At 54.0% G+C, this 26,064-nt stretch overlaps 3 protein-coding genes and 1 pseudogene across 14 annotated transcripts in view; 2 read left to right on the top strand and 2 right to left on the bottom strand.

The window, feature by feature from the left end:
- Window positions 1-1,408: 1,408 nt before the first annotated feature.
- Window positions 1,409-17,507, bottom strand: Mob3a (MOB kinase activator 3A). Of its 8 annotated transcripts, none has more exons than XM_076919395.1 (5): window positions 17,369-17,470; window positions 10,518-10,622; window positions 6,298-6,788; window positions 5,030-5,232; window positions 1,409-3,274 (listed from the first exon to the last, which is right to left on the bottom strand). In XM_076919395.1, the coding sequence occupies exons 3-5, from the start codon at window positions 6,716-6,718 to the stop codon at window positions 3,245-3,247; spliced, it is 654 nt and encodes a 217-aa protein (XP_076775510.1). In that variant the 5' UTR covers window positions 6,719-6,788; window positions 10,518-10,622; window positions 17,369-17,470; the 3' UTR covers window positions 1,409-3,244. The 8 variants fall into 8 exon arrangements, with proteins under 8 accessions (XP_076775510.1, XP_076775512.1, XP_076775511.1 ...); XM_076919397.1 differs by having other exon boundaries at window positions 10,525-10,622; XM_076919396.1 differs by having other exon boundaries at window positions 10,536-10,622.
- LOC143436536 (small nucleolar RNA SNORA48) lies at window positions 13,228-13,343 on the top strand (annotated as a pseudogene).
- A 510-nt stretch (window positions 17,508-18,017) lies between the features above and the next one.
- Izumo4 (IZUMO family member 4) lies at window positions 18,018-20,709 on the top strand. 5 transcript variants are annotated; one of them, XR_013106207.1, is made up of 10 exons: window positions 18,018-18,326; window positions 18,415-18,495; window positions 18,577-18,648; window positions 19,082-19,108; window positions 19,204-19,279; window positions 19,396-19,443; window positions 19,537-19,551; window positions 19,648-19,789; window positions 20,015-20,029; window positions 20,387-20,709. XR_013106207.1 is itself a non-coding variant. In XM_076919391.1 (10 exons), the coding sequence occupies exons 1-10, from the start codon at window positions 18,083-18,085 to the stop codon at window positions 20,472-20,474; spliced, it is 684 nt and encodes a 227-aa protein (XP_076775506.1). In that variant the 5' UTR covers window positions 18,018-18,082; the 3' UTR covers window positions 20,475-20,709. The 5 variants fall into 5 exon arrangements, 3 of the variants coding, with proteins under 3 accessions (XP_076775506.1, XP_076775505.1, XP_076775504.1); XM_076919391.1 differs by having other exon boundaries at window positions 19,772-19,789; XR_013106206.1 differs by having other exon boundaries at window positions 20,015-20,709.
- Window positions 20,710-22,307: 1,598 nt separating this feature from the next.
- The window catches only part of Ap3d1 (adaptor related protein complex 3 subunit delta 1), a 35,200-nt gene continuing 31,443 nt past the window's right edge, over window positions 22,308-26,064 (bottom strand). The window contains exons 25-31 of the mRNA XM_076919388.1: window positions 25,795-25,842; window positions 25,159-25,348; window positions 24,759-24,847; window positions 24,570-24,655; window positions 24,085-24,206; window positions 23,794-23,873; window positions 22,308-23,301 (exon numbers count right to left, since the gene is read on the bottom strand). Coding sequence (XP_076775503.1) covers window positions 23,206-23,301; window positions 23,794-23,873; window positions 24,085-24,206; window positions 24,570-24,655; window positions 24,759-24,847; window positions 25,159-25,348; window positions 25,795-25,842 — 711 coding nt within the window. The 3' untranslated portion in view covers window positions 22,308-23,205. The remainder of the gene's footprint in view (window positions 23,302-23,793; window positions 23,874-24,084; window positions 24,207-24,569; window positions 24,656-24,758; window positions 24,848-25,158; window positions 25,349-25,794; window positions 25,843-26,064) is intronic.

The following is a 26,064-nucleotide window of genomic DNA, read 5'->3' as shown; positions in this document are numbered from 1 at the left end:
TGAACAAAGTAAGTAACCCAAGGTGAACAAAGCAGTGGTCACATTAACATCTAGGGACATCGGCATGCATCCCAGGTGACCTTCGGATCATCAGAGGGGCCACCCAAAACACTGGACATTCAGTGTGTGCCAAGGCCAGCTCCAGCAAGTAAAAGCCAGGCCAGGTGCCCTGGCTACAGCCTGGGTATCATTCCAGAAAAGAAGTGTGGAGAGACATTGAACCCAGGCTGGTCAGTGACAAGACCAGACAGAAAAGAACTCAGTGTAAGACTCCATGACAGGGAATGCCCAGCGGAGGCAAGTCCAGACACAGGGTCCCGTGTCTACTGAGGAGGTGAGGGGACACGATGGTCATGTCCCTCTGCTCAGGGTTGCACCTGGGCCTTCTGGCACAGGTCATTGTAACCTCACTGACTGAACACAGGCTGCCCTTCAAACGAAGACTACAAAGCCTTGGATCTTGGGAAAGACATTGCCTGTTGTATTAGTTGAAGCAGATCACCACCCTCTCCTGCGAAGCAGCAATGTGTCTCGAGGACAGGCAGTTTATCTCGTCCCATACCTGGGACGCTAGTGTCTCCCGTACATCACACTTCTCCTTAACTTGTCTGACACTAAAAAACGCGTTCTTCCCTCTGCTCTGGCTACTAATCCCAAAGCCAGAGAACCAAGGAGGGACACAGCCTGGAGTCAGTGGCACTCCCCTTCCTTAGCCTGCATCGCCCTCTATGGATAAGAAACAGCATTGCAAGGGACCTGTGGGAGCCGCCTCAGCCCACAGCGGACAGAGCCACCTTCAACAGCTGCTCCAGCTGCTCCAGTGTGGCACAAAGGACAAGCTTTTTACCCTACACCTTGCAGGGGCCAAAGCAGAAGGATCTGCACGAACTAAAAGTCAGTGAGGCTTGTGTCAAACCACCTGGAGGGGCTACGCAGATTACTCTAAACAAATGTTAGGATCTACAAGCATGATACAAACATGGAAAGACATACAAACCCACACAGTTGTCAAAACTGTATGTTTCTCACTTAGAACAGAGGGGCGGGGGACTGGTCAGGAGTGAAGCCTCCCCTCCCCCCTAGAATTCCCAAGAGAGTGGATGGGAGCTTGGCTCACAGGTGGGGCCCCACCTTGAATCCCCCAATGAGGGTTGGGGCTGTGGTTAGGGGTAAAAGGAGGAGTTGTCCTCTGATCTCCACAACACACCACACATACACTCATGCAACAACAGGAAAACCCCATCTCAAGAGAAAGAACTGCCAGCTCCACACCAGTCTGCGGTCTGTGTAGTTTCTTTCCTGTTATCTTGTACTACTTGGGCCCTTTGTGGTAAGACAGGCTGTTATCAAAGCTTGTCACCAGGCCATCATTCAGGGTGGGAGTTGGCCAGAAACAAGGAGCAGCCCACGGCATGGAGAGGACTTTATTCTTAGCTGGCATGGAGGTGGGAGGGAGGGAGGCAGGTGGACCCCACCCTGGGCTGCCAAGTCTTGTGGGTGAGAGATACATTCAATTAAGCCTTGAGGGTGGGCCCTGGGTGTTTCTAGGACGGGGTATTGGGTGCAGTGACTTCTGGAAGGACCCAGGGGAGCCTCTCAGGCTCTGACGCTTTGTTAACGTACGCATTTAGTTTAGTGGCAGCCTCTGGAAAGATAACCAGAATTCCCCGGGGTCTTTCCAGTGCAGGGGTCTCAGGGAAGGGCCAAGAGGCTCAAAAGCTGGAGCTGGGGACAGTCACATCTTGCTACACCCTCCATGGAACGGCAGAGAGGGGCCTGCTGGAGTTTGGTCCTGTGGCCCATAGGGGCCACGCAACATACTCTAAGTTTTGCTACACAACAGGCTGCCACTGAAGAAAGAAAGGTCCATGTTACCACCTTCCAGGAACTGCAGATCCCAGGGGAGAGGCCACAAGTGAATCACTGCTGGATCCCAGGATGAACTGTTCTCAGGAGGGCAGACACTAGAAACTGGTTAAAAATAATCTCAAACATCTCCAGATGTACTGGCTGGCACTTGAGACAGAGGCAAGTGGATCTGTGAGTTCGAGGCCAGCCTGGTCTACAGAATAAGTTCCAGGACAGCCAGGGCTACACAGTAACAGCCTGTATCAAACCAAAACCAAAAATACTTCTGAATGGACTGGGTTTGATGTCTTACATCTTTAAGCACTTGGGATGCAGAGACAGGAGGATCTTTGTGAGTTCCAGACCAGTTTCAAAACCCTGTTTTAAAAACAAAGCCAACAATATAAAACAAACAGATGAAAATGGAACCAGCTGCCGCCCTCACAATAGAGCCAGTCTGTGTGTGCGTGTTTGAGCAGGTGCCTGCCGGGGTGGACCATGGCTGTCTGATTCTCACTCCGCCCCTGGGCACCCTATGTCTGGCTCTCCCGGGCTCCCCCGCGGGTATGGGGGTCACATGTGTACTCACGCTCATGCAACAAACACTTCCCTACTGTGCAGACTTTGTTTTGTTTTGGTTTTGTGAGACAGGGTCTCTCTGTGTAGCCCTGGCTGCCCTGGACTTGCTCTGTAGACCAGGCTGGCCTCGAACTCAGAGATCCACCTGCCTCTGCCTCCTGAGCACTGGGATTAAAGACTTGTGCCACTCCACTGGCTCCTTTACATTTTTTTAAAAGACAATCTTGTTATAGGATCCTGGCTGGCCTGACCCTCATTGTGGAGGTCAGAGTGGCCTCAAGTTGTAGCAATCCTCCTTGCAGCTGCCTGCAGAGTTCTGGGGTCACAGGCATGCAGTGCATGTACCCTTCCAGACCTAAAGACCCCTCAGAACACCCGATAATGGGAGTCCTGCCCTGGGGTGCTGGGCAGGAGAGCCCATGGCACAGCAGTACGTGTTTGAAGGTATGCTGGCTGCCTATGAGGTCACCACATACAGTGTGGCTGTAAACAGAGATCTGGTGGCACCTCCCTTCCAGGTTGGCAAGTGTAAAGAGCCATGGAGAAGGGACAAGGGTGGCCAGCAACGGCTCTAGATCCTGCCCTAGTACAAACCCAGTGTAAACCCAGTGGCTGAAAGCCAGTGTCCAGAATTCAAGTCCAGCCCCTGGATGCCGCTGGCAAGGGGCCGGGTTCGAGCCAGAGGGCTCACAGTCACCACGAGAGGGCAGAAGCCATGGTCCTGCTGTTCCTCAGACATCGGGATGAGGGTGTAATGCTCCTGAGACACAGGCTGCACACAGTTGTCTCCCCAAGTCTTGGTGGCCGGGAGGGGCCCTCAGTGACACATCCGTGATGTCATCTCCTTCTGTAGAGATCAGGCAGGTATCAGAAAACAGGAGGCACGTGGTGCACACACAGGGGAATAGAAGTCGAGCAAAGTCCTCCCAGGACCCAAGACATGGCAGATACTAACGGTGGGCAGGGGTAGGGGCAGCTCCGTGTGCTGGTTAGAGCCTGTGCTGCTTTCTGGCGTGCTGTGATTCACACCTGATGCCTGGTCCTGGGCCATGGACCAGTACTACCTAATAGAAAGGTCAGCAGAGGGAAGTGCTCAAGCTTCTATTCATAGGAGCCAGGAGCAGTGGTGACATCTGTCATGTTATTGCTCAGGAGGTAGGGGCAGGAGGATCATGAGTTCAAGGCCAGCCTAGGCTTCATGAGATTCTGTCTTAAAACAATTACAAAAGCAGGCTGTGGGGCTGACAAGATGGCTCAGGGAATAAAGGTGCTTGTGGCCAAACTTGACTACCTGGGTTTGAGCCCCAGGTTCCACAGGACAGAAGGAGAGAAGTGACTTGCAAGTTGTCCTGTGACCTTCAGGTGCATGCTACATCAGCCATGTTCACACACAGAAATACACAACACAGAAAAACAAAAATGTAATACAATTCAAAGTTAGAAAGAAAGAGCAGGAGGATAGAGAGGCGGCTTGTCCTCTGAGCACCGCTGCTCTGCAACAGGCCAGGGTTCCCTTGCCAGAACCCACACAGACGCTCAGTGTCTGAAGCTCCTGTTTCTGGGGGCCACAGTGGCACTGAACATAAGTGCACAGACAGACATGCAGGGAACACCTTACATAGAAAATAAAAGTAAGAGCTGGAGAGGCTTTCTCTCTCTCTGAGTAATGGCTCAGCGGTTAAGTGCACTAACTGCTCTTCCAGAAGACCTGGGTTCAAATCCCAGCACCCACATGGTAAATCACAATCATCAGTAATGGGATCCAATGCCCTCTTCTGGTGTGTCTGAAGAGAGTGACAATGTACTCACATAAAAATAAATACATAAATAAATCTTAAAAAAAAAAAAAAAAAAAAAAGTAAAAATAAAGAAGCCAAGCCGGGTCTTTAGGCCCAGCACTGGGAAGGCAGAGGCAGGTGGATCTCTGAGTTCGAGGCCAGCCTGGTCTACAGAGCAGTTGGGGCTACACAGAGATACCCTGGCCTTACAAAACTAATAAACAAACAGATAAGTTTTAAAAAAAAAAAGACAAACATTTTAAAGCAGATTATGGCCAGGCATGATGGCATAGACCTATGATCCAAGCACTTGGGAAGCTGAGGCAGGAGGATCACCTCAGGTTCCTGGCTAGTGTGGACTATGTGGTGAATCATAGGCCAGTCTAGATTATAGAATGGAAAAGGATAAAATCAGAAAATAAATCCATCAGTCAATATGCCCTGTTCTCTAGGAGCTGGCGCACAGGCCGCCTGTCCTGGGTGCTGCAGGCCAGTGCCTCAATCACGGTCTGTTCTGTACCCACTGTGAGCCACATGGGATAAGATGCCCAACATGGCGCCCTCTCTGGTGTAGTGAGAGCCAGAACATCTAGGAGAGCAGGCATGCGGGACAGGCTATGCGGGATTTGCCCGCCATGAGCATGCGAGGTGCCCTGTGCCTTCTCACACAGGTAAGGCCTCAGCTAGAGCCATGATATTCTGTCTCCTCACTCGTGTGACCCACTGCTAAGGACTCCCTTTGGCTGCTGGCCCAGAACAAAGTCCAGCAGAGTAGTGGTGGCCTGGATCCCACCCAGCAGAATGGTGCCCCGTCCCCAGCTCACCAGGGGCTCCAACTCTTTGGGGTCAATGAGGCTGAACTCCGTGACAAAGTAGTAGAAGTGCTTGTAGCAGGTGTTCACGTGTGCCTCGGAGCCCATCTGTGCGATGCGGTCGAAGTGGTGGATGTACACGTGCACGAACACACGGAACAGCCGAGACAGGATCTTGCGCACTGCCTGCAGGAAGGTCTTGGGAAATGGCGTACCTGGAGGTGGGCAGAGGGACCAGGGAGGACACCCGTCAGGGCCAGTCAGCCTGAAACTACGTGCCCCCACCTAAGCCCGGGTCGCCTAGCCTGAGATGAGCTCCACGGTGAGCCACAGAGGTGAGGATGGTTAAGGTTCAGAGAGCTCACGGCACATGTTCGAGAGTCACACAGCCGATGCTGGGAGCCAGTTTCCTGCCAATCCAAGTATCAGTTTCCACGGATCGTGCCTGGGGAGCCTTCCTCTCTGGGATGAGGGCCCCAGCTCATTTTGAGCCCCCTGCCCTTTCCAAAGCCCCAGGAAGTCTCCCAGGCCTGGCAGCTGCCACCCTGTTACTGCCCCTCTCCTGGGGTTCTATACAGTCCTGAGGACACCAACAACACAGCAGGTAAATATATGACTTTATGTGTGTCACAGTACACGAGGACAGCCAAGGTAGCCAGTGTCACTCGATGTCCCCAGGGTCTTTCCCTATAGAAAGAGTAGGTGGGCAGGCTAAACTTCTAGGACAGTGGTTCTTAACCTGTGGCTCTGGACCCCTTTGGGGGCCATATGTCAGATGTCCTGCACATGTCACGATTCATAACAGCAGAAAATGACAGTTATGAAGCACCCACAGAAGAGCACTATGGCTGAGGCCAGCACACACAGGCAACTGTAGTAAATAAAGGCTGCAGCCTCAGGAAGGCTGAGCTAGAACGATCGCTGTACCCTGCTCCCCAAAACCCAGAGCACGTCCTCTCCAGTGACTCAGGGGAGGACCTTCAAGTGGGGTCATCTGGAGTCATCCAGGGGTCAGTGTCATCACAGGGTGCTTGGAGGGAGGTGGGAGGGTGTCAGGCAGGAGGCTGAGAATGCTGTGCCAGCAGCTCCGAGGGCAGAGCCTGGCATGCTGTGTGCTACACACACATTCACATACATATACAGTAACAGGTATTCACACACACACCAAGAAGCCAGAGATGCCCATCTGGCCCTTTCTGCTCAGTGTGCACGCAGCAGACATAGGGTCCTGGGGTGGCTGAGGCCCCCTGGTGTGAGGCAGGGGTGTGCCCCCGACTCACCAACATTAGTGGGGAAGAGACCCTCATTGTTGATCTGCACCTCGATCCAGTCCATAAGCAGGTCCATGTAGCGGGGTGCTGAAAGCGCCGTGGGCTTCCGGAAGCGCTGCTCGTCCTGCCAGCGGTACTCGTACTTGGGGCCCCCAGACATGACCGGGCACGACTGCTCGGTGCAGCCGTCGCTGATGGTGCCATAGATGAGGTTGACGCGGTTGAAGAAGTCCACCACGTGCACGGCCACCCAGTCGTTGAGATCCTCACCCGGCGGCAGCTGAACAGCCAGCCGCAGGTCCAGCCCCGCGTTCAGAGAAGCCTGCGCGCGCTTGTGTAGTTCGAAGCGCTGTGTGCCGGGCTCGAACTTGCGTTTGGGCCTGAATGTCTTATCCTTGTTGAACACTTGTTTCAGGAACGGGTTTGACATCTTCGTGGCACTTGATTCTCAGAACAGGCAGCAGAGACAATGGTGGCCTGTGCTGCAGGTCCTCAGAGGCCTGAAACCGGAAAGGACAGTATGAGTGATGGGCTTGTGCACAGACTGCCATCTCAGCAATCAGTAGGCTGAGGCAGGAGGATCACAATTTTACACCAGTCTGGGCCACACGGGAACAACTGGTCTCAATATATCAACAGCCAGGATGCTAAGGCATAACACACACTGGGGTTATAATCCCAGGAAGCTGAGGCAGGAAGATTGCCTCAAATCCAGATGAGACTGGCCTGCAGGGTAAGGACTTGGGACCTGTGTAAGCATAGGGATTTTTCTGAGCTGTTCTAGAAACAAACACAATGCTTGCAGACCTCTGGCAGGAAACAGCTTCACCAGAAGAGGCAGGTTCCCAGGAGCTACTTGGTCACATCTCACAAAATGATGGCCCTCAGAGGGCTGTGCTCTCCATAGACCTGACACAGACCAGGGGCTGCTCTGACTGCTGCTCCAGGAAACATGGGGGAGCACATGGAGGCGACAAAACCAGGCGGCGCTGCCTGCTGCGGGAAATGCCCAGGTCTCCAGCGCTCCAGGATGTGACTCATGTGAGCAGAGGTTCTGTACAGACTGGAAGATGAATGCTGACGAGGTTGCCCAGGATTACAGGGCAGTCGTTCATTCAATGATGGAGTCTTTTCTCCTGAGAGCTGCGGACAGAACCTAGACTTCAGCCAGGTCAGTGCCCCGCCCTCTGCCTGGAGGACCCACTGCATCATGCTCCCTGAGATGGACTAGGCCTTATGGGAAGGGCAACTGGAGTTGGACCTTGGGGTGTAGCCATGAGATGAAACAAGGGTGCTTGGGAAACTAGAGAGACAGACCAGACAGAAGGGGAAGTTGGGATGGGGAGTGGCATGTGGTGTGGGCTAGCCCCTCCCACCATAGGCAGCCCCACCTCACTCAGGATAGTAACCTGTTTTTTTTACAAACAAGGTTTGTGTCTTTTTTACAAACAAGGTTTCACATAGCCCAGGCTGGCCTCCAAGTCACTATGCAGCAGAGGATGGCCTTGAGTCCCCCCTCTGGCCTCCACACCATGAGTCCTGGGACGCCAAGCAGCACCGTACTTAACCCTCAAACACTTCCATCAACCCGAGCACTTCTGCTGTTTTTCTTACATAGTTTGTGGCCACCATGTTATGCCTGCACAGTGCCCCTCAAGGAGACTGGGCAGAATTGAAGTCACACCTCCACCCAGAGCTTACGATGGCCCTGACTACAGAGCCCAGCTTTAACCCTGGGGTCCACAGATGAACAAGAGAGAGACACAGAGCCTGGGTATCCACATGTGGGCTACGACTGAAACTTGTACAGGAGGAAGAGTCCAACAGACAGACAACTAAGTGTGGTGGGACCAGACAAAAAGGGACACAGTATGGAACTTCATGATGGGAAATATCGGGACGTGAGGGCTGGTGTCTCAGTGACCCCACGTGGGCTCACTGTAGGATAGTTGTCAGCCTCCATTTGTAGAGCGATGTCTGGAAGGATCACAGGGTGATGGAATGCTCTAGAATTAGAGGAGTGACTGTGACTGAGCCGGGACTTAATGCTACTGTGTGCCTTAGACCCGCAGGTAAGCGGGTGAGGGCGCACAGATCAGGAAATCATGAGAACCGCAACAGAGCACTGGCCTGCTCACTTGCTTACACCCTGGAGACAAGAAGCAGAGGTTGCTTCCCTGGGGCTCATGCTGGGTCAGCCTCGCCATCCACATGTGACTTTAGAGGCAGAACCAGTGTGGAAACATCTAGGAAATGAGATGGCTTATGTAAAGCAAGTGTGGCTCAGGTTCGGATGCAGGGAGAACTAGGAGTCAGGGTCATCCTCGGCTACGTGAGACCCTGTCACAAAAACAAAACAAGAGCTTCCTATGTGGCACAACCTGTGATCACATCACACTGGGGTAGAGGCAGGCGGATCTCTGTGAACTCAAAACCAGCCTGGTCTACAGAGTGAAAACATGTCAAAACCAATAAAAACAAACGGAGGTTGACAACTATCTGACAGTGAGCCCATGTGGGGTCACCGTGGACACCAGTCAAGGTAGGGTACCTGGAGGCAGGAGCCCACAGGCCAAGAGTCTGTGGACACCAGATGTCCCAACTTCCCTACAGCATGTCCACCGCACCGCTCCGCCATTTCACACCTAACGAGTACTTCACAGCCTTCTGAGGAAACACTACCTCTACTGCACACAGTTTTCCTGGGCCCAGACTGTGCTCCGGCCACAGTGGCCACTGGGCCAAGCGCTTCATGCAGGTGTGGAGGAAGCGTCCCAGGCCTCCTCCGCACTGCACACCGGGTATTACCCAGTTCTGACAGCTAACCGCCCCCCACCATGACCCAGGGTCCCCTGGAGAGGTGGCACAGCAGCAATCCCCTGCCCTAAGGACCCTGCAGGTGCGAGCCGACAGTTGGCTAGCTTGGAGCGGAGGGTGGATAGTAATACCCACTGTATGGGCTGAGGTGTCAGACACGTGCTCCCGGGCCGGGCCTCTCCCTGCTTCTGTGTCCTCCTGCTTAAGCACATTCCCAACCCCTTAGACAGGCAGACAAGCTGGGCAGCGGTGGCGCTCGCCTTTAATCCCAGCACTTGGGAGGCAGAGGCAGGCGGATTTCTGAGTTCGAGGCCAGCCTGGTCTACAGAGTGAGTTCCAGGACAGCCAGGGCTACACAGAGAAACCCTGTCTCGAAAAACCAAAAAAAAAAAAAAAAAAAAAAACAAACCCACAGGCAGACAAGCCACCAGTTTTTCCTTTTATCTTTCTGAGACAGAACCTTGAGTAGCCTAGGTTGGCCTTTACCCCTGGTCATCTTGCCTCCCCAGTCCCATACGCAGAGCCTTGGTGCCCCGGTCTTACAGGGCTGTGCAACACAGTGGTCAGGGCAGAGCAGGACCCACACTCCTTCACTACGACTGTTCCCGATAGTGCTGTACACAGCCCCCATCTCTGACAAGCCTCAATTGGTGGCTGTCCATCTGCCTCAGGGCTTTCCTGGGGACAATTCTGGGGATTCCCTCCAATGCTGTCACCAAGCTGTGTCAAGCAGGAGCTGGGGCCACCATGGGGAGGTGTGAAGAGTCCTCTGGAGCCCCGCAGCTTTAGGGCTGGCCTCAAGGGACTACAGGAAGGAATAACCCTCTCAGCTGGGTCTCACCCCCTCAAAGGGGTGAAGCCTCCAGGGGCCTATACCAACAAGGTTCTGGAAGTTTCTCTCATTTGCCTGGTTCTTAGGTTTTATTTGAGACACTGTCTCAGACTTGGCCTGAGACTCCTCCTCCTGCTTCAGCTTCTGTCCCACTGGCTGACAGCCGTCAGCCTCCCATGCCAGCCTGCTGTGGGCATTTCCCTCCATTTTCTGATGGTGCCCTGCACTCCCACCAAGACTTTTAGACATGGAAGCGGCTGAAGGTGTTCTGAAGCCTCCTCACATGCCTATGTCCTCTTAGGAAGCACGAGGGTCTTCTTTTCTTGAGACAGGGTTTCTCTGTCCTGGAACTTACTCTGGGACCAGGCTGGCCTTGATCTCAGGGGTCTGCCTGCCTCTGCCTCCTGAGTCTAGGATTAAAGGCGCATGCCATACCGCTGCTGTAAATATTTTCTACAAACTATGGGAATGGGTAAAGTCCCCATCAAAATCATCTGCCGTTTGTCAGAAACAGCCTCCAACACAGCGACAAAGGTTGGCCGCAGCCTGTCACCCTCCTCCCTAAAACCCCTCCGGTCACCGGTCACCGTCTGGGCACCTCCTCCCAGGTCCTCTTAGTGGACTTCCAACAGCTGCTCAGAACTGGATGCCAGCACCTCAGGGTCCTCTTCTCTGGGCCGTCCCACTGACAGACAAGACATGACAGACACTTAGAACCTTCTAGAAGGACACGAGGGAAGCTGAGACTGCTCTTCTACCCAGCACCCACAGGCTCCTCTTCCTCCCCTTCTGAAAACAAAACAAGAAAACAGAGCTCTACGTAATAAGGATCTGGCCCCTCCCAGGCCAGGGTGCAGAGCTCAGGGGCCCAGGGTGACCCACTTCCTTCCGGAGGTTCCCACATCTGACCGTTGCCTTGGGGACAAAGCCTGAGCTGGTTCCATGTGCTTGCTCTGTGGCAGGGCAGCTCAAAACCTGAACAAAGTGCAGCCTCAAGGCCACCTCCACCTAGAAAGGGTCATCGGGAGTATCTTGGGACAGTGCCTGAGTCTCGTTGTTCACACCCAGCACCCAATGAAGACACAGCAAAGCCGAATCGAGGCATCTGCACAATCCCTCAGTTGTGGGTCTGGTCGCTGCTGACACTGTTTCTGAACAGTTAAGGGGTGGGAGCACACCCTGGGGCCCTCAAGGGGGCCTCTCTGACAATGACCATTTTCTACAGGGCAGTAGGCATAGATATATTTGCAGATGAAGAAACCATGATCAATTCTCCTCTTTTTGTTTTCGAGATGAGGTCTCAAAGTGTAGCCCAGGTTAGAACAGAACTTGATAGCTTCCCCAGTGTTTATTTGGAATTGTTTACAATGGCATACATTCTGGTTTTCTGACCTAAATACAGAAAGAAGAAAAACAAAAACAAAGGGAAGGGGTGGAACCCTGGAACACATGCCAGTCAAGCATCACCCTGACCACACCCCCCATACCCCCCCCCCCCCCCCCCCGCACTGGGGGATTCTAGGCTCCCCTGGGAAAAGAAAAGCAGAGGGAAGACTCTGCCGTAGAAGATATTCCTCAGAAAAGGGAACTGTGCCTTCTGTGGGACTCAACTGAACTGCACAGAATCCCCCTCCTCTCAGTTCTTGCTGAAAATCCAGTTTCTGGTTATGACATGTGAAGCAGGGCATTCTGAGAAAGCCAGGTCTGTTCCAGGGGATTCCTGGGAACTTCCCTCCGTGAAAGCACACTTTCCGAGTGGAGGGGCTTTCCACCGCCCAGCCAGACCCGAGTGTTTCCATGGGCACTGGCTGCGGAGATGACCCACAGGGACTTTTCAGAGTATGGGTGTCCTGTAGGGTTCACATGTGAGCCGGGCCATCCCACTTGGCCTGCCGGAAAGTCACCTGCTGAGGATCCGAACCTGCACTCTGTTCTGCCTTAGTTTTTAGACGGTGCCTCCTGTAGCCTCACGCTCTTCCTGCCCCTCCCTCGAGCGCTAGGCTGATAGACTTGCGCCACCATGCCTGGCTTTTGAAGTGGAAGTTCGAGAACTTTCTGAGAGATGAATAACAGGGTCTTATTGGTTTCGACATGGAGGGGGAGGGTTAAAGGGAGGGAGCCCGTGAGCCCCGTGCTTGGTGAAGGCAAACAGTACTACAGGAATCCACAAGGAGGAAGAAGGGACTAGACTCTTCCCTTCTTTAACTTCCTCCCATACAAAAGAAATGAATAGATAAATTGAAACTCCTTTAAGGTTCAAATAAACCCCTCAGCATTGCATCCCAGAAGGAGAGAGGTGAACCTCAGATGCCCCCCCTGCTGGGAGGCCTAGGGCAGGACTGCAGATACCAGGCCCTTCCCCAAGTGAGCCCACAAGGAAGGCAGTGTCTAACACCCAGAGTGAGCCCTAAGAACAGCTGCAGACTCAGGTCATGAAGAGGTCACCTCTGTGACTGAGCTAGCACACCTCACACTCACTCAGCCTTGCTGCAAACTGAAAACTCTCCTGCCATGGCGGCGCTCAGGAAGCTGAGCCAGGATTGCAGGCTCAACGTAAGAATGAGTCCACGCAGTCACAATGATTCAGCAAGAGGCTCTGCTTTAACACAGTGCACTGTATCACGCCTGGGTGCAGTGTGCAGCAGTCTGAGGCAGGAGTGAGGCCTGGCCTGAGAGCTCTGAGCCAAGTTGGGCCCCACAACAAGGCTGTCTCTTTAAAAAGGAAAGACTGGCTAGGCACTTGGGAGGCAGAGGCAGGCGGATTTCTGAGTTCGAGGCCAGCCTGGTCTACAGAGTGAGTTCCAGGACAGCCAGGGCTACACAGAGAAACCCTGTCTCGAAAAACCAAAAATAAATAAAATAAAATAAAATAAAATAAAATAAAATAAAATAAAATAAAATAAAAAAAAGGAGACTACCAGCCTGGCTGGCCATGAGGCTGTGTCTTAGAAACTAACCCAACTATAGAGACCCAGGCGCAGGCCTGATCCAGTCTGTGGGAACTCTAAGTGAGACAGATGTCTTGTGTCATCTACACACAAGCAAGCAGAACACATGCATCACACAAACATGTACTCAATAGTAAATAATTCTTTTAGATTTCTTTTTTTTCTTTTCTTTTTTCTTTTTTTTTGAGACAGGGTTTCTCTGTGTAGCCCTGGCTGCCTTAGAACTCACTCTGTAGCCCAGGCTGGCCTCAAGCTCAGAGAGATCTGCCCCACAAGTGTTGGGGTTAAAGGCCTGTTGCCACCATACTGAGACATAAAATACAAACTTTAAATTAAAAAGTAAGCCTCCTGGCAATGGGCAAAGAGACAACATGTTGGTGGCGGTGTTCTTATATCAGGCAGGGGCAAAGCGGACTGGAATCCTTTGTTCATCCTGGCTTGATGCCTAGGACTCATGAAAACCAAACCAAATCAAATCCAGGTCGTGCAGTGCAAAAAGGAGGAAGGCAGAGAGAGACCTGCAGACTGCCATGCCACCCACAGACCTGCCCTCCAGGGCATGGCACTGAAGCCATAGGCACCCATTTGGTGAAACACAGATGAAGGATGTCACCCAGGGCCCACCCTCAGCATGGCCCACCTGCAGTGGGAGCCCCACAATGTACCAGCATGTGGTGGTCAGATGGGAGAGAGAGAAGAGCAGCAGCCCGAGCGAGTGCTGTGGACAGAGACTAACCTAGAGACTGCGGAAATGGAGAAGTGCTGTAGGGGCCAGGCCTGCCCGCAGGGCCATACTGAGACCGTGGCTATACAGTGGCAGGGTCGGTGTCAATGTGTGTGGCTCATATTCCCACTAGAGAACATGAGCATGAGCCACTGGGGACCATGTAGATGTCCTGGGGCCGTGCATGACTGGCCCCATCTCTCACCAGAGGCAGTACTTGGTAGAGCTGTGGTAGGGTGGGGCCTGGGGCTAGCCCAGGCAGCACAATGGAGCTGGCCCTAGGGGTGGGGGTGTAGGAGAGCTGATCCTGCCACCCACCTGCCTTGAGGTGGCACAGGCACAGAGATGATGCCCCACCTCACCCCTGTGGCAGTCAGGAAATCTACCCATAGGCTCATGAGCTGTAGAGAGCTAGCCCTGCCCCTTCCCCCTGACCTGAGCAGAGCACTGGAGCTGGCCCCGGTGAAGCAGCACAGGTAAGCCAGCCCTGAGGTGGTGTGGGTGGATGGGTGATGGCTCCCCCTTGCCACCTGCAGTGGAGAGTGGAAGCTGGTGGGTTGGAGGAGACCTGGCCCTGGGGTCATGAGAGCAGGGTCCTTGATTAGGCCTGCACCTGGCACAGGGAAGCCGGGAGGCAGCTGCTCCCTTGGTGGTCCTTTGTTCCCTCCCCAGCACCAAAAAGAACAAACACCACTAACCAAAACAGTAACTCTCTTGCATCACACTTAAGAAACACCTCATGCTGGGGGTGGAGAGACCAGTGTGTGAACACAAGGCACTGCTGCCAGGATGAGGGTTCAGGGTCAGCTCTCACCCCTGCGTGGCATGTCACAGCCTCTGGAACACAGTCCCCTAGGGATCTGATGGCCTCTGCACCAGCCATACATATACATGCAGGCAAGCACTTACACCTCTGTTTACATGACACGGTCTCAGACTCACCCACAGGCACAGAGAGAAAACACAAGGGTCAGGGGATCCAGGGGACCTCAGGATGGAAGGAAGGGCTGGCTCCTCCCACGATGTCCCCCACCATCCATAAGCTCACCGTAGTGCACGTGCACACGCACGATAGGGAACTGTGGTAGTGATGATGATGAAAACACCGGTGGCTGGGCACTGGGGAGAAACCAACAAAGAGAGAAAAAGAAGCCAGGCAGTGGTGGTGCACGCTTTTAATTCCAGTGCCTGGGAGGTGGAGGCAGACAGAGCTCTATGAGCTTGAAGCCAGCCTGGTCTACACAGCAAGCTCAGCCCCAGGCCAGACACAGCCACAGAGAGAGAGCTTGCCTCAACCCCTACCCCACCTGATGGAGTGGATGCCATGGAAGCCTCTAGAACTCCATAAGAGTCAAACACAGTTGTAAATTTTCTGGTAGACTCAAAAAAGAGATGAAATGTTCAACAATATTCAGATTTTTGCTAATTTATGATGCACTTCTGCCCCAATAAACCCATTATAACTGTATATATCCGGGTTGGAGAGATGGCTCAGCGGTTAAGAGCACCAACTGCTCTTCCAGAGGTCCTGAGTTCAATTCCCAGCAACCACATGGTGGCTCACAACCATCTCTAATGGGATCTGGTGCCCTCTTCTGGTGTGTCTGAAGAAAGCAATGGTGGTGTACTCATATGCATAAAATAAAAAATTAATAAGATTAATAACTGTATATATCCAACCGTGCAGTTCTCATTCTTGGGAGGCTGGAACAGGAGAACTTGACATTGTCCTGGGCTACAGAGGAGATACAGACACAGCATGGTTGATTCTGTGTCAACATAAACTACAGAGAAGCGATGGAGCCAGCCCTATGCAGAAGCACACTAAGCCACCCCGGCAGAGGTCTGGCCTTCAGATCCCTGGACTCACAGGGCAGCTCACAACTGCATGGGACTCAAGTTGCAGGGAACCTGACGCCCTCTTCGACTCTGAGGCTCTTGTAGGCAAGTGGCGTGTATACGTGCATACACGCACATGTGCGCGTACACACACACACACACACACACACACACACACACACCACTACATTCATCCTAAGTCAAAGGCATGCCATCCACAGAACCTGAAGAGTGCCCACCAGCCAGCTGCAGTCTACACCGCCCTACAGTGTGGTCCTGGTCTCAGAGGAACACAAAGGCTGGGGAAGGGGGGCTCTGCTCAGTACACATCTCTGGTCGCAGACAGATAAAATTCAATTCAAACATATATTTCTATCACTTTCACTCCACCCTGACATTGGGAATTAATTCTACTTTGGGGGAGTGCTTATCTTTTTTTCCCCATACTGGGGAGGAATCCAGGCCCACACACTCCTAAATTAATGTTCAGATGCTGAGCCCTCACTGGGGGATTCTAGGGGTTAGGTTCCACCCTGACCACACCCCAGCCCTTTTGCTTTTTTTTTTTTTTTAATTTAAAGATTTATTCATCTTATGTATGTGAGTACACTGTCCGTCTTCAGACACATCAGAAGAGGGCATCAGATCCCATTACAGATGGTTGTGAGCCACCATGTGGTTGCTGGGAATTGAACTCAGGACCTCTGGAAGAGCAGTTGGTGCTCTTAACCCCTGAGCCCCCTTTTGCTCTTTTTGAGGTGAGATTTCACTAAGTGTCCCAGGCTGTCCTTGAACTTAAATGGCTCCAGAGTAGATCAAGATGGAGAAACGACAGACGTCAAGAAGCCCCGGGGGGTGGAATTCTCAGCCTTGTCAGCTCTGTTGTTCACTGAGTTCTAATAACATGTCCGGGACAGGGGCGTTAAAACCTGGTTTCCGGAAGTTCTCAGAGCTGTGTTTCAGGTTATCTGCTCCTGCTTTTGTCAATGTGGTCTCTTCTGCATCCTGTTGCCCCAGCTAACATCTCTCAGAAGCCCCATCACTTCCAGAGCTAGTAACTGCTTCCTCCATGCTGAAGGAAGAAGCACTAGTTGACCCGAGAGTCCTTACAGTCCTGTGTAGGGAACACACTGTCCCCGTGTCTCCTGCCACTCCCACCCGCTCCTCATCCTTGAGCTCCCGACTCTGCATAATGGTAGCAAATCAGAAACTTAAGTTACGAGGATACACGTGCCCTGCCTTACACTGTGCCAACCTCTGCTTTGACCGTAGGCACCTTATTCTATGGAGCCTAGGGAAGAGGTGGAGGAAAGAGGGAAGAGAAAAGCAAAGGTATTGGGGCACGCCTTTAATCTCAGCGTTCAGGAGGCAGAGGCAGGCTGATCTCTCTGAGTTCCAGGACAGCCTGGGCTAAATAAAAAAGGAAAGAAACGAAGGACGGAAGGGCGGAAAAGAGAAGAAAAAAAAGAAACTGTGGCCAAAGTTAACTTTCGGTGATCTGTTTTTGAGTCTTCCCTATCTAACCTTTGAAAAGGCTTCAACCTTTGAACCTTTTTAGGGGAGGCCAGGGAGTGCTGAGGGGGCAGAAGTGGGGTTAGAACCCAGGGCTTTCTACACACAAGGCAAATGCTTCACTCCGGAGCAAGAGCCCAGCCCTTCGATGAATTCTTAGCAGAAACCTGGTAGTTTCAAACAAATGAGTCATCGGGAAATAGGATGGAGGATCCGATCAGGCAGCTGGAGGCTAGCCTGGGCTATCTGGGACCTCAAATATTAAACATGCTTGTGATCTATGACGCTCCCTTTCTCCCCCCTTTTGGTAGATCCAGGTCCCCAGTCCCCACTTTGGACCCCGTCGCTGAACACTGTCATCCTGAGGGATGAAGTCCCGCCGCCCTCCTTGGCCCTCCGAGGACCCACCTGGCCGTCCGGAGCCGTCTCCCGCCTCGCCGAGTCTCGGGCCGCGCCCGCAGAGGGACACGCCCGCAGAGGGACACGCCGCAGACCCCGCCCAGGCCGCGCCCGCCAGCCGGATTTACTTCCCTTAAAGGGAAGGGGCCCGGATGGAGGCGTGGCGCCCGAGCTCCGAGGATTCCCGTATGAAAGGCGGGCACTGACCGCAGGCCGCGCAGCACTCGGCGCCCCTGGAGACCAAGACTGGCGCTGCTCATTGGCTGGAGTCGTGTGGCTGAGGGGCGGGACGAGCCCTCCCTCGCTGGCTCCGGAATTGGCGCCAGCCCGTAGCGCATGCGTGAGGCGCTGTCGATGGGGTGGAGCCTGGAGGCCGACTGGCATTACCAGTTGCCAATTGTAACAGGAGTGGGGCCTTTGCGACGGAGGGACGGTGGGTGAGGTGACAGGCTGGACAGGGGGCGGAGCCATCCGTGGGGCGGGACCAGATCTGGGACTGGAACCTAATTGGGGCGGGGCCGAGCAGGGGCGGAGCCAAGCATGGACAGTATCTAATTTGTGGGCGGGGCATGTATGGCGGGGCGGGGCAAGACGTGGCCGGGGGCGGGGACGGCGCGGCCGGGGTCTACAGCGCGCGCCGTTGGTTGGTGCGGCGTGACGGGGCGTGGCGCGGGAGGCGCCGTTGGTTGGTGCACGGCTGAGGGCGCGGCGCTGGCGGCGCGGATGTTTGGGCACGGCCGGCTGGGCCAGGCTATGGCCCCGCTGCTGTTCCTGGGCATGTCAGCGGCGCTGGCTCGTGGCTGCCTGCAGTGCGACCGCAATTTCTCGGAGAAGTTCTCATTCTACCGTCACCACGTGAACCTCAAGTCCTGGTGGGTGGGTGACATCCCCGTGTCGGGGGTGCTGCTCTCCGAGTGGAGCCAGAACACGATGAAGGAGCTCCATCTGGCCATCCCCGCCGAGATCAGTGAGCGGCGGAGCCCATCCCAGGGTCAGAAGAGCAGCAGGGACCCGGACAGGGCCACTCATTTGCTTCCTTTTCCTCCTGCCCTCAGCCCGGAAGAAGCTAAATCAAGTGGCAGAAGCCGTGTACCAGAGGATGGACCAGCTGTACCAGGGGAAGATGTACTTCCCAGGTAAAGAGAGAAACTGAGGTGGGGCCGGTGAGAGCTGCTAGGCACCTGAGCTTGACCGTTCTGCTGTGACTCCCACATCAGGGTATTTCCCTAATGAGCTGCGGGCCATCTTCCGGGAACAAGTTCGCCTCATCCAGAACGCCATCATAGAGAGTGAGCAGTGGGCTTCACCGAGGGGAATGCTTGTGGCCTCTGGCACTTCAGGGTTCAGGAAGGAGTGGCTCTGCAGGAGGCTCTTTTGCATAAATGGTTGCCTGCATGCCCATCACTCCTTATTTCTGTCAAACTGGTCTCATGGTGGTACCTGGGAACATTGTAACTTCCCTTCTCTTAGGTTAGCCCTTTTCACTGGGGCCTCCCTGTGGTTCACTTCCTACGCCCATGAAACTCACATGCCTGTAATTCCAGTACCCAGAAACAAGGGAACAAAGCAAAAGAATTGCCACAGGTCTCTAGGCAGCCTAGGCTACCTCCTCTGTGTCTCGATATCCTTGGCTACAAAAACAGAAGTGGGGCTGAGGTGTTGAGCTCTGGGCCTTGTCAGAAGTCACTGTCTTGTTATTTCCCTCCCCCCCCACACCCCCAGGCCGAATCGACTGTCAGCGTCACTGTGGTAAGTGAACTATGGTTCAGGCTGAGGGCCACAGTGGCAGTGGCCAGGCTAGGGAGGGCCCAGGGGAGTCTGGGGCTGCCTCTCATATATTGCAGGCATCTTCCAGTATGAGACCATCTCCTGCAGCAACTGCACAGACTCCCACGTCATCTGCTTTGGCTACTACTGCAAGTATGGCTCATGCGGCAATCCCACTGCCCCTGGGCTCCTGGGCTCATCACCTATGCAGGGAAGGGGATCTGGGCCTTGGGGATACCCGACCACCAAGCCCTGTGCCCGCCCCCCAGGTCATCGGCACAGTGGGAGTCAGCTGTACAAGGCCTTCTAAAATACATGTGAGCTGGGTCTTATTGGGTACCAGAACATGGAGAGGGGGACACTAAGGGAGGCCACTTGGTCCCCTGACTCCAAACCTACTGTCATTGTAGAAACACCTGGCATAAGTAAGTTCCTGGTGGAATCCAAGGTTGTGTGTGTGCCTTATGGCAAGAGTTCGAAGCTTGCAGAGCCTCAGGAGAACCTTGCCCACACCCTTTAAGGGTCTCCAAGCTCAGCTGGAGGAAGGGGGCAAACCATCCTGGCTGAAGGGTCTTCATGAAACCTAGGCTTCTCTGAGTTGGTGGCAGACCCGGAGGGTATAACTGGAGCCCCATTCTATTTCAGACAGGATGTAAAGATGAGGTAAGACCAGGCCTTCCACTGGAGAGGGGGGAGCGAGGTTGGGGGTATGGGAGTGGGGAGAGGGATGGAGTGAGGAGGCATGTGGGTAAGAGTGGGCAGGGATGCCGGGCAGGGTTGTGTGCCTGAGGGCACACTGGCCATCTGTAGTCACACCTGCCCGTGTGGTCAATGCACTTCCTGAACCATGCTGTGTTTCTTCTCTGCGGCCTCAACTTGGACGTGCAGAACCACTCCAGCCTTGTGAGTGATCTGGGAACTAAGGCTACAAAGAAGCAGGTGGTCTGTGGAAAGCATAGCGCTCCAAAGTCAAGTGGCCTCTTTGCCACAGACCCCCCCCCCCCGCCCTATCAAGGCCTGTCACTGTGGGTGTTGGGGAGGACCCATGACCTACAGGCAGGCTTCAGGGTTTAAGAACAGGCAGGGACTGGGTGTAGTAGTGCATTCCTATAATCCCAGACTTCCAGGAGCCTGAGGCAGGAGGATTTCAGGGGCTAGCTTGGGTTATATTAGTGGACCATGGGAGGCAGCCTAGGAAGGGAGGCAGGAGGGCATGTGCGGACAGATGTGCTCAGAGCACCTCCTCCTCATCCCCCAAAGCCTTTCCCCGAACATCAAGTGCCTGGAACCTCAGCATCTGGTCAACCTGACCTTGGAAAATGCCTCTGAGTGTCTGACCCAGCATTGACTGGTGGCTGAAGGCCCCAGCCTTGGCAGGGGCCAGGACTCAACTGCACTGTGGCAGCCTATTCCTCTGGAGAAGCCAGCCGCTGCCTGCCTCAGGTCACCCCTCTCACTCCCATGGAGCCCAGGCTGGGCCAGGGCAGAGGAGGGCAGGGAGATGGGCTGGTGTAAGATAGTGGGGAAGCCCCCAGGGCAGGGCCCTCCGAGATATTTTGATTAAAGTGCCCTGACATTTCTCATGAAGGACAATTCTTTACTGCCAGGAGATCCAGCTGGGTCGTTAAAGTAGCTGGTGGCATGCATTTCACTTGAACATGATGTGTCTGGAGGGGTCCCAGTTTCCTATTCACAGAGGGAGGGACCAAAAAACCTGGCTGGTACCTTCAGCATCTCCCTCGGGGTCTACGGACTCTGAACTTACTTACCCCAGTCCCCCAGGATGACTATGGGAGGGTTGCAGAAGGGATGTTCAGTTCTTTTTGAGGTAGGATGTCAAGTATCCCAGTATGACCTTGAACTCCTGATGGTCCTACCTCTACTTCCTCATTCCTGGATGAAAGGTGTGCCAGCTGGGTCTTCCTGCACTGAGCCCCAGTCCGTAGCTTGGCCTGGAATTCTCGCAGCCTCAGGATGGATGTTACAGTGAGGATAAAAGCTGGGGCAGGTTAGTGTGTGACCCAGGTCAGAGACAGGTGGATCACACTACAGAGAGCACCTAGCAGCACGAGACCAGGGATAGGCTGGCTGGCTTGATTGGGAGAAGTTGATGCAGGTGACCCAGGCACTGTTTTTTTTGTTTGTTTCTTTTGGTGTCCTCCATTTCCTTGGCACAATGTCCCCTGGCCCCACAGACAGAATAAGTCTCCCATGCACATTCCTACAGTGCTTGCTCATGGGAGAGGCTGCAAGCTAGTTTTGATTTTAACAAGGAATACACATGGCAGCATCTGGAGTCCCTCCTCCTCCAGTGGGACTGGGACAGAGCAGTCTGAACAGGATGGATAGGGACACTGGGTGTTGTGTTGGGAGCTCCAGCTGTACTCTGGCCAGTCATCAACCACAAGCAGTAGCCACTATACAGTTACTGTCACTGCTGAGGACTACCTCTGGGGGTCCTGGCCAGGGCTGGCAGGATTTTTCCAGCAGTGGGAGAGGGCATAGCAACATTTGGGGACTCTAGTTGCAGTTGAGAGAGCTTAGTTTATTTGAAAAAGTCTTCCCCTTTCCCACCCATCAATGAAGTGGCACCAAGCTGCCTGAGGTGGAGCAAGGGCCCTTTTCAAGTTCTCATGGTCCCCTCACAGCCCACAGGAGCAGTTAGGACTCCGGGGAGGCTGGAGTAGAAGGGTGGCTCTGCAGTTAAGACTTGCAGAGGACCCAGGTTTTCCCATACAGGATAGTTCACAACTACTTGGAGCTACAGTTCCAGGGAACTCAGAGCCCTCTCCTGGCACAAGGTACATTTTTTTTCTTTCAAGACAGGGTCTCTCTGTGTCACCGTGGCTGTCCTGGAACTCACTGTATAGACCAGGTTGGCCTCAAACTCAGAGAATCACTTGCCTCTGGCTCCCAAGAGCTGGGATTAAAGGTGTACCATAATTTTATTTTTTTAAAAAGGGGTAATGGTCAGAATGTTTGCTGCACGTGCCTAAGGACCTGTTTGAATTCTAGCATGGTGAGTGGAGACAGGGAAGTGATGGTACAGGACAACTGTCTTCTGGCTCTACACTCACAGCAAACTTACACACACACACACTCACACACACACACACACGGGACTCACAAGTGGAGGTGTTGGGACTGCTGCGGGGTACCATGGGGAAACAACACATGAACATGGTTTTTGACTCTTTAATGGGTCATTGTGACACCGATCGTCAGCAGCGTGATAGACCTCTCTTCACATGGGAATGTCAACAGCAAATCAATCATGGAACATCATAGAGCTGGAAGGTCACATGGGGTCGGTAAGAGTACTCTACATGCTAAAGTGACAGTTGTCCTCAAAGGAACGTCAGAATGTCTGTAGACCACTGTCACCTCTGAGGAAGGCTCAGCTCATGCCCAGCTACCCAGTTATACGAAGTGTCCAGATTGGGGTCTCTTCACCTTGTCCAGGAACCTGAGGAGTCCTGAAAGCTCCCAGGATGCACTCCTCCACAGCTACAGGGACAAGCCCAGGATGTGTAGTGACAAACTGAGGGGCATACATTGTACTCCTCCACTGACCCCCACATCAGAACCCCAAGACAGACCACAATTCTGTTGAACAGAAGAAAATCAAAGGGCCATCCCTGTTGTCAGCAGCTGGGCTGTGGAACCACCCACAAGGACACTTCATCCATCTGGCCTCACAGGCTGTGGGGAGAAGAATTACCAGCTGGCCTGATCACCTCTCCAGAGGCCACCAGTTGGGATATTTGAGGACAGCAGCAGATTGGAAGGGTTCCTCCAGGGCAGCATCAGTGTTTGGCTGTAACCCTGCAGGCCCCACAGCCACCTTTGAGAATGGGAAGTGGAGTAGCCCCTTGCTGGCTAGGGTCAGAATGGCCTTCCTTGCCAAAGGAGTGCAGGTCAGAATAAAGGACGATAAAATATGCAACACAGGACCTCAGGGTCACAGTGGAGGTCGGTGGTGTTAAATTAATGCTGGGTGTGGAGACAGTACACACGACAAAGGAGAGGTAAGCCCCATCACATCTTCCTATGGTCTGTTGGTCATCCTGGACTGCAGCTCAGCACTGAGCCAGTGTGGTCTTCATCTCCTCCAGCAGGCTGCTCAGCAGCGTGGCGTCGTTGCTCTTCCCGTCTACGGACACGGAGCTCTCACCCTAGGGGACAGGCACACGCACATACTCCCCATGCCCATGTGTGTGTGTGTGTGTGGGGGGGCTGCACTAGGGGACAGGCACACGCACACACTGCCCATGCCCGTGTGTGTGTGTGTGTGTGGGGGGGGGCCTGCAAATGCCCTCAGCTGCAGCCTAGACCTCACTTTATTTTTTTGAAGCTATACAACCCCAACTTGCCTGGAATTTAGTAATCCTGCCTCTGCCTCCAGCGTGCGGAGATGGCAGGTGTATAGTGCACAGCCCTCTAAGGGCCTGAGACAGTTCTCAGCCCCCCCTTTCCTTCCTAACCTAGATGCACCTGGAGGGCCTGGGGCAACTGTAGGATTTGACCCAGTATGGGTTGGGCCTGGTACAACTGGGAGATGGGTTGCATTCTTGGGAGGGCAGCCCTGGACAGGGAGGCATGAGCAGGGGAAAGCCAGCCTTTGTGGAGAGCAACAGGCTGCAGAGCAGCAGGTACTGTGAGCTCACCTTCTTCACCAGCAGGCAGACATGGTGGCCCTGGATAGAGCGGCTATACATGGAGGCACAGGAGTCCACCCGCTCCACAACTGCAACAGACAGGGGAGTCAGGTCTACACTCCTGACAGACCCTCTCCAGCAGGGCTGCCAAGACACAGGAGCTGGGCCCATGCTGAGAAGGCCCTCAGGGCTGCAGGCCAAGGCCTGGTGCAGGAAGGGACTGACTGGAGGTGAAAGGGTGGCTTCTGTGATTTCTGGGATAAAACCAAAAGTGATATCACTGAGACACCGACTGCTTACCGGAAAAATGGTGGTAGAAGCAGATCTTTGCCAGAAGATTCTGGAAAGACATACTAATGCCATCAACTTTGATGGAGTTCATGCTCAGGTCTCCTGACTCCAGCAACTTGGCAAAGGCGTCGCTGTGGGAGGACAGAGAACAAGAGATGGCAGAGCCTGGGTGCCAGCTGTCACCTGGCATTAGGAATGCTGAGGCATGAGGGCAGCTTCAAACTCCAAGGTAGCCTGGGCCACGTCGGAAACTGACAGGCACACAGGGCAGTTCTCCGGGGACAGAGAGCCAAGCATCTGTAGTGTCACCTGGCAGAAGAGGTGGCCTCAGGTGGAGGCAACACTCAGCATAGGTGTGGCTAGGGGTGGGGCCTGTGATGATGGATGGCTAAGCACTCTCATGTTACCCATCCTCACAGCCCACATCACCAAGCTCTCCATCACCCTCTCCTCCCCCGAGCTGGGACTGTGTGTGGTGGGGCAGAGGCACACACCTGTAGCAGGGTGTGGTGATCAGGTACGAGCTACAGCTGAAATGCAGCCGGAAGTCCAACTTCTCGTGGGTGGCTCCTTCATCATCCTGCAAGGAGAAAAGCGGTGGGGTGGACTTCCAGGCAGGCACTTTCTTTCCTGGGATGCCCTACATGCCCTGGGGTGCGGGTGGGGAGGAAGCTGGACCACACCTTGGCAATGAAGGACAGCGTGCCTTTGAGCTTCTGGGCCATGACAATGCTCTGAATGGTGAACACAAACTGGGCCTCATTGGAGACACCTGCTGGGAGACATGACATTCAGTGGGCCAGCACCGACCCTGGGGTGCCTGTCCTAGCTGGCTGAGATGCTGGAGTGACAGAAACAATGGGCACTGCTGCAGCCCAGCCAATGTCCCAAGTGGAAGCCAGCACATGTGACTTCACCATGCCCTAAGAGTAGCACTGAGACATGGGACATTAAGAGCTTGGGGCCTTTCGCTTCAGCTGTCCCTGGGAGCTCTAGTTAAGTCCACTGTGAGAGTCACAGCTACATGTAGGGAAGAGTAAAGCAAGCTGGCATGGTGAAGGCTAGGTGGAAGGGCGGGCTCACCGGGGGGCAGCTGGAAAGGAACGGGCACACCGTCATGCACCGATGCACCCTCTGGCCTGGTCATCTTGGTGTTGAGCGAGTCCAGCACGTTGAGCTCCATGTTCTTCAGGAAGCTGTTGCTCTGGTTCTCCAGGATGATGGACACAGTCACTTGGCTGTCCTTCTGTAAGCTGGCTTGGATATCGTATGTCTGCATGAGCAAGGGCAGGGTCAAGGACCAGGGACCAGCTGAGGCGGGGAAGCTCACCGCCAAGATCAAGGACCCCCGTGAAAACTGCCTGTGGGCCCCTAGGCCCCAGTGCCCCCAAACGCACTCTTCAGGAAGCTACACCCCAGTTCCTGTCCTTTGATTCCTCGAGACAAAGCCTTGTAATGTAGCACTGGTTGGTCTTGATCTTGTCATCTCCCTGCCTCTGTCCCAAGGTGTATGTTGCACAGCTGCTCACGTGGCCTTGCTAGCCAAGCTGTTCTCAGGTGGCCTGGTCATACTGGGCTCTCCAGCGGCAGCTCGGCTGCTGAGAGTGGGCCTACACTGACTTGAGCTTGGTGCCAGGCTGCTGCTGCCAGCACCACAAGGCTTCTGAAGATGCTTTGCTCTGCCAACTGCCCTCCCTGCAGCAACCAAGTGTCACTTACCACTTTAATGTAGGGGTTCTCAGCCAGAAGGCAGTAGCTGGACATGGGCTAGGGGAGGAAAGACACCCTGGTCAGTTGTGGTTGACAGGGACTAGGCTACAGACCGCTTGAGGAATGACCCGCTCCCAAAAAGGAAGAGCCACCAGATGCTGCTGGGTCATGGGTCCCTCACCAAGCACAGGTCCCACCACAAAGCACAGCTTTCAGAGGCCCTGGGTCCTCTCCAAAGAGAATCCAGGTGGAACTCTTGGGCTGGCAGGTTGTCAAGCA

This window comes from Arvicanthis niloticus, chromosome 22 (genome assembly GCF_011762505.2).
Source record: "Arvicanthis niloticus isolate mArvNil1 chromosome 22, mArvNil1.pat.X, whole genome shotgun sequence".
Taxonomy (NCBI): domain Eukaryota; kingdom Metazoa; phylum Chordata; class Mammalia; order Rodentia; family Muridae; genus Arvicanthis; species Arvicanthis niloticus.
Note: the sequence above shows the minus strand (reverse complement) of the source record. Positions and strands in the feature narration are given on the sequence as shown.

Bases quoted from the DNA above. Each gene is read 5' to 3' on its own strand.
- Mob3a (XM_076919399.1), bottom strand. From the start codon at position 6,718: ATGTCAAACCCGTTCCTGAAACAAGTGTTCAACAAGGATAAGACATTC. The intron at 5,233-6,297 runs GTGAGTCGGGGG...GCCCACCTCCAG, and splicing joins TCTCTTCCCCACTAATGTTG to GTACGCCATTTCCCAAGACC. The intron at 3,275-5,029 runs GTGAGCTGGGGA...TGATCTCTACAG, and splicing joins CCAAAGAGTTGGAGCCCCTG to AAGGAGATGACATCACGGAT.
- Izumo4 (XM_076919391.1), top strand. From the start codon at position 18,083: ATGTTTGGGCACGGCCGGCTGGGCCAGGCTATGGCCCCGCTGCTGTTC. The intron at 18,496-18,576 runs GTAAAGAGAGAA...CTCCCACATCAG, and splicing joins GGGGAAGATGTACTTCCCAG to GGTATTTCCCTAATGAGCTG. The intron at 19,109-19,203 runs GTAAGTGAACTA...CATATATTGCAG, and splicing joins CGACTGTCAGCGTCACTGTG to GCATCTTCCAGTATGAGACC.